The sequence below is a fragment of the Myotis davidii genome, unplaced genomic scaffold (genome assembly GCF_000327345.1).
Source record: "Myotis davidii unplaced genomic scaffold, ASM32734v1 scaffold3578, whole genome shotgun sequence".
NCBI classification, from domain to species: Eukaryota; Metazoa; Chordata; class Mammalia; order Chiroptera; family Vespertilionidae; genus Myotis; species Myotis davidii.
Window position 1 is genome coordinate 682,219 of NW_006289094.1, and position 5,994 is coordinate 688,212.

Below are 5,994 nucleotides of genomic sequence, written 5' to 3' on the forward strand. Positions count from 1 at the left end.
CTGCTGTGCTTCCCAGGCAGAGGCACCGCTGCTGGTGGGGGAGGGGGCAGGGGCAGGTTGGCGCCAAGGCCCGGGGTGGGGTGCTGGGAGGAGGCGTGAGGCTCCTAGCAGGATCGCACTGTCCAGAAATGTCCTCTGCCCTGCCCCTCCCTGGCTCAGACCAAAATACTGGCCGCTCCCCTGGCTGCTGCTGGGAGTGAGTTGTGCCTCCTCTGGAAGCCGGCGCCTGGGGCAGCCAGCCGCAGGAGCTGGGGCAGCCCTCTGACCTGTCGCTGCCCTTCTAGTGGGTCCTTCTGGGGAGCTGTCCACCTGTCTTACGGGAGCCATTCCTGCCAGCCAGGTGAGTGCTGGGTGGGGCGGTGAGTCTGGCTGTGGGAGTTGCTGTGTCTGGAAAAGTGGCCCCGGGCACCGCCGTCTGTCCCACAGCCTCCCTGCGCCCCCAGTGTAGTCACCGCCCTACAGAGCGGCTGCAGTTCCTGGCCGGGGTGCCTCTGAGGACGGCCTGTGGCTGCTCTTCTCACTGGGGTTAGTGTGCCTGTCTGTCCCCTTTCCAGTAATGAGGAAACCGAGGTCTGGGGTGGGGGGGTCTGCCTGCTCTGCCTGCCTGGATCCTCCACAGTGCCCACTCTTTTTTTCTTTTTTAAAATCCTCACCCGAAGACATTTTCCCCAATGATTTCTAGAGAGAATGGAAGGGAGGGAGGAGGGGGAGAGAGAGAGAAGCATCGATGTGAGACCAACACATGGATTGGTTGCCTCCGGCACAGGCCCCTACTGAGCTGGGGAACCCACAACAGAGGTACGTGCCCTTGACTGGGAATCAAACCCGAGACCCTTTGGTCCCTGGGCTGACGGTCTAACCACTGAGCAACCGGCCAGGGCCACAGTGCCCACTCTTTCTGGAGGAAGGAGGGAAGGTCTGGCCTTTAACAGAAGCCTGAGGGGCTTTCCCTAGGCCACATGGCTAGTAAGGGTAGGCCAGTCTGTCTCTGAGTGGCCTCCCCCCCTCTGGCAGCTGTGGGTAGGCCCCAGCCAGCCTGTGACATGGGGCCTGGGGAATGCTGGGGTGGGGTGGGGGGGGCGGGGCCTGCATGAGCTCACCACAAGGTGCCCCCTGGGGCTTCCTACCCTGGCTGCCAGTGGGGGTGAGTCAGCCGCTGGTGGTTGGGGGTCCTCTGTGCCCAGGGGTCTGGTCAGGGAAGCCAGGCCCTCCCGCCCTCTAGGGCTGGGGGCAGCAGGCATTTTCCCTGGTTGCAATGGGGTCCCCTGACCCACCTCCTGCGAAGTGTCTTGGTTCCCAGGGTCAGTGGTTGCTTGGGCATCGGATCCCTCCCTTTGTCCCCTCTGGTGTCTGGCTGTCCTCCCAGTCAGGCCCAGTGGTGAGGGCTCTCTGACCCCCTGCCTCCCAGCACCAGGATGGGCGAGTTCAGCGAGAAGAAGACCACGTGCGGCACCGTCTGCCTCAAGTACCTGCTGTTCACCTTCAACTGCTGCTTCTGGGTGAGGCCCGGCACTGCCTCCCCGACCCTTCAGGGAGGTTATGGCACCTCGGGGCCTCCCTCTGCCCGTGCTTAGTTGGAGGGGCTGGTTGGGGCTGGTCCTCAAAAGGGGTCCTGGTCTTGGGCTCACGTGGGGACCGACCGGTGTGCCCGCAGCTGGCTGGTCTGGCCGTCATGGCCGTGGGCATCTGGACGCTGGCCCTGAAGAGTGACTACATCAGCCTGCTGGCCTCGAATACCTACCTGGCCACAGCCTACATCCTGGTGGTGGCTGGCGTTGTTGTCATGGTGACCGGTCTCCTGGGCTGCTGTGCCACCTTCAAGGAGCGGCGGAATCTGCTGCGCCCGGTCAGCAGGGCGCCGCTGGCACTGGGGGCGGGGGTCCCTGTGTGGGGCCTCCCCCCGCTGTCTGGGGGAGAAGGGACTGAGGGGAGTCGAGTGTGACACCGCAGGATCGCCTCTGCTGTGTTCGCCGGGGGTGTCCCTCCCACCTGCCCAGCCCCCCTGTGAGCCCCCAGTGGGGGACGACACCCGCTCTGAGGGGAGCCTTCACTCTGTGACCACTGGGAGCTGAGGGTGGCAACTCGTGGATGGGGTGTCTGTGCCCCTGCTCACTGCGCCCTTCCCTGCCCAGTACTTCATCCTGCTCCTCATCATCTTCCTGCTGGAGATTGTTGCCGGCATCCTGGCCTACGTCTACTACCAGCAGGTGAGGGGATGGACAGGCCACACAGGGATGCACACACACAGGGACACGCACACGCACACACAGACCCCCGAGCTCCAGAGCTGACCATTGTGCGTCAGGCCCTGGAGGTGAGGGCTGGGTCGCAGGGGGTAGGGTACACTGCAGGGGCTCGTGGGGGAAAGCAGGTGATCCTAGGATCTGGAGCTCCGTCCCTGCCCCACCCCCTCCCCAGGCTCCCCTGGGGGATTCTCCCAGCCCACCTGACCCCCTCCTCAGCCAGCACCTGAGCCTGCCCCCGCCAGTCCTCCACATACCTCTCCGCGTCTGCCCCCCTCGGAGGGTCTTAGTCAGTGGCTGAGGTTATCACCACCTTGCCCCCAGCTGAACGCGGAGCTCAAGGAGAACCTGAAGGACACCATGACCAAGCGGTACCACCAGCCAGGCCACGAGGGCGTGACCAGTGCCGTGGACAAGCTGCAGCAGGAGGTTGGTGGGTGGGTCGGGGGGCCTCTCTGGAACCTTGAGGGAGCCCGCGGGGTGGGTGGGGCGGGCGCTCAGCCCTGCCGCCTTCTCCATGCAGTTCCACTGCTGTGGCAGCAACAACTCCCAGGACTGGCAGGACAGCGAGTGGATCCGCTCTGGGGAGGCCGGTGGCCGCCTGGTCCCCGACAGCTGCTGCAAGACGGTGGTGACCCACTGTGGTCAGCGGGTCCACGCCTCCAACATCTACAAGGTGGAGGTAGGTGGGTGGGGCCTGGGCACCAGGTGAGGGGTGCTGGGTGTGGGGGACCTGCCCATCTTCAGTGCCCCCCCCTCCTACCCCCTCAGGGCGGCTGCATCACCAAGCTGGAGACCTTCATCCAGGAGCATCTGAGGATCATCGGGGCCGTGGGCCTTGGCATCGCCTGTGTGCAGGTGCGGGCCTGGGCAGGGAGGGCCCAAGCGGGTGCGGGGACACTGGGTGGCGGGCGGGGCCCACTCATGCCGGCTCCACACCACAGGTGTTCGGCATGATCTTCACCTGCTGCCTGTACAAGAGCCTGAAGCTGGAGCACTACTGACCCGCCCACGGCCGCCCGCTGGGCACTGTGCACAGCTCCCCGGAGTGACTACTGAGCGGATACTACTGACGGCCAGGGAGCTGGGGTCCCCGGGTGCCTCTCCCTCCCCGCTGCCCCTTTGCCAGGGAGTTTGTGTTCTCATGCCCGTGCCCCCACCAACGTGCCATCACCGTGACCTCTGGGGACCCCCATCCCCAGAGCGAGCTTCAAGTGCCTTTTGCTGCATGCCAATCCTGAGGCAGGGACCCCCCCTGCAGTTGAGGGGACCCAGCATTTCTGCTTATGTGGGGGCCTGGGTTCTGTCATAAAGTCTCCCCCCTGCAGGCCACTTCCCTTGGAGGGGAGGTTATGGCACCTCACGGGACTCCCTGGTGCCTGTGCTTAGTTGGAGGGGCTGGGTTGGCCCACCCTATGGTGCTCCCAGACCCTTGGACACACCCCACATAGTGGTGGGGGCAGGCCTGGGAGGGGTGACGCTGGGGTAGGTGCAGGGGGGTGTGGATTGGCGGCAGGTGAGGAGCTCCGTGTGCTTGCCACCAGGTCGCAGTGCCACCTCCAGGTCCTGTGCTTCTGCTGACCTCCGGTCCCAGCCACCCTCTGCTGAGCCCCCCGCTGTCTTCCTGCTGCTCTCCCCATCACCAAAAAGGCCGCGACGTTCACTGCTGTCTCCCTCCCCCGGGGCAGGGGCTGGGGGTATGTACTCACTGCTGTATGACTAGACCTGCCCTGCACACAGCAGGTGCTCAATAAACGTGTGGATACACAGGTGCTTACGGTACTGATGGTTCTGGTCCTGAGCCCTCACGTCCAGCAGGGAGGACGGATCCGCCACCCATGGCCACAAAGAGGGCAGATCTGGGGCCCAGGGCAGCCGGTGCGAGCTGAGTCTGACCGGACTCGAGGGGACCAATGGCAGGGACAGCTGAGCACAGGCCCAGTAGAACCTCACACCTCTGGGAAGATGGTGGTGCAGCTGTGACCCGGGCTGGAGAGCTGTGAGGCCTGGGGTCTGGCAGGATGTGCACCCCTCTGCCCAATGGCCGTCCCCAAGGCTTGGGCTGTCCGCCCCTGGGCAGACCTTCTCAGATGCCTGGGCAACGGGGCTGGAGAAGGCTGCCTCCCTGGCTCTGAAGCTGGCTTCTGCGTTCTGCTGGCCAGGGCATCAGGGCCCATCTGCCCCTCCCCGGGGAACGGCTCTTCTGGCTGGCACCCGGGAGTCCAGGCTAATGCCCAGGGCTCGGGCAGCCCCGACAGCCAGCAGAGCCTCATCAGGGCCACCTGTGACCTGCTGGGGTGGGGGGGGTCTCAGGCCTGGTTGAGGCGACCAGGTGCTGACCTCCCTCTGCAGGAACTTGGGCAGGGGGCGGGGAGGGGGGCTACTGAGCTTGGGTGCAGCCTGGGAGCTTTTGGCAGCAGGACCTCAGGATGTGACCGCAGCAGGCACTCTGTTCCCGATCCTTTAAATCCTGGGAGAGAGGATGCAGGGAGCTCTGCCCTCAACCTGACCAGCACCCAGAACATAGGGGTGGGGTGCCAGTGTCCGCGCCTTTGTGGGGCTGTGAGAGCACCCCCTTCCTGAGAGAGACACCCCAGGCCAAGTGGCTGCCATGGGGATGGCTCTCCCCCCTCCCAGGCAGTGAGGGCCCACATTCACCCCCACGAGGCCTCGGCACAGAGGCAGAACACAGGTACGCGGGTGGCGGTGGGTCCCACAAAGCCAGACACAGTGAGGACCTCCACGTGGTTCTGCAAAGACCTTTATTGGGCGGTTCCTTCCGGAGCAGGAGACAAACATCTGCACGGCTGCGGGCAGCACTGCTTCCGGCTGCCCACGCCTCAGCGGAAGGGTCTCAGGCCAGACATGCCGGGGTCCCCACCGCGGGTGGCGCGGTCACTTCTCCAGGGGCGCGTAGTTGAGCAGCTTCTCGATGAGGTCCACGTGGGCCAGCAGCATGCGGCGGCAGCAGTAACGCTTCAGGCCCAGCGCGTCCAGGGCGTCCCTGTGGGCAGGAGAGGACGGTCTCTCTAGAGAGCCACCGCGGCCATGTCCCAAGCCAGTAAGAGCCCCCAATGTCCCTGGGACCCAGACCATTCACCCTCGAGGCCTCCAGAAAACTCTCACTCCGTTGGCCTCAATGTGCGGGGATGGGAAACGGGAGCCCAGGCTGGAGGTCCTCGCCGGTGCTCAGCTCGCAGGGAGGGGTCCTGGGCACCCCAGCATCCTCCTCGGGGTCTAGTGCAAACACCTCCCATCCATGGCTCCCCCGTTCTCCTCACACCGCACTGAGAGCCTGCGCGGGCTGGCACACCCCAGGCCCCCAGATGTGACCAGGACCTGGCGTCCGCACAGTGGCCAACGGCGAGGTGAGTGGGGAACAGGGGCGGGCGGACGGGCACGGGTAACTGTGCTGCGGGGCCTCGCGATGGCAGCTCCGTCTCAGGAAGCTGTCCTACTCCCAGAAGACAAGGGGGCTTGCGGGGCCTGGGGGGCCCACAGCGGAGAGGTCAGGGAGCAGGTGGACAGGGAGGAGGCGCGCCCTGACTGGTCAGAGGGCACCTAGAAGCCCCCACCGCCAGTGGCTTGATGCCCGACTCCCTCCGTCCCCCAAACTGCAGCGGGAGGGGGAATGACGCTTTCCCGAGAGCGGGGCTGGGCTCTGGGGCTGACAGTCCACGCAGGTCACCTGGGGTCGGTGTGCGCCGCCTGCCCGGCAGCCCTAGGCCACTGCCCCACCTCCTCGGCCCCG

General features: G+C 65.5%; 2 protein-coding genes across 3 annotated transcripts in view; both read left to right on the forward strand.

Annotated features, from left to right (window-relative positions):
* PNPLA2 (patatin like phospholipase domain containing 2) overlaps nucleotides 1-5,499 on the forward strand; it is a gene marked incomplete at its 5' end in the record, with an annotated part of 16,026 nt that extends 10,527 nt beyond the window's left edge. The window contains one exon of the mRNA XM_015562401.1: nucleotides 5,412-5,499. Within this exon, the coding sequence (XP_015417887.1) occupies nucleotides 5,412-5,484 (73 nt within the window). The remainder of the gene's footprint in view (nucleotides 1-5,411) is intronic.
* CD151 (CD151 molecule (Raph blood group)) lies at nucleotides 89-4,016 on the forward strand. 2 transcript variants are annotated; one of them, XM_015562409.1, is made up of 8 exons: nucleotides 89-340; nucleotides 1,367-1,499; nucleotides 1,655-1,846; nucleotides 2,133-2,207; nucleotides 2,568-2,672; nucleotides 2,767-2,925; nucleotides 3,015-3,101; nucleotides 3,188-4,016. In XM_015562409.1, the coding sequence occupies exons 2-8, from the start codon at nucleotides 1,416-1,418 to the stop codon at nucleotides 3,245-3,247; spliced, it is 762 nt and encodes a 253-aa protein (XP_015417895.1). In that variant the 5' UTR covers nucleotides 89-340; nucleotides 1,367-1,415; the 3' UTR covers nucleotides 3,248-4,016. The 2 variants fall into 2 exon arrangements, with proteins under 2 accessions (XP_015417895.1, XP_006761426.1); XM_006761363.2 differs by having other exon boundaries at nucleotides 90-340; nucleotides 1,409-1,499.
* Nucleotides 5,500-5,994: the final 495 nt, after the last annotated feature.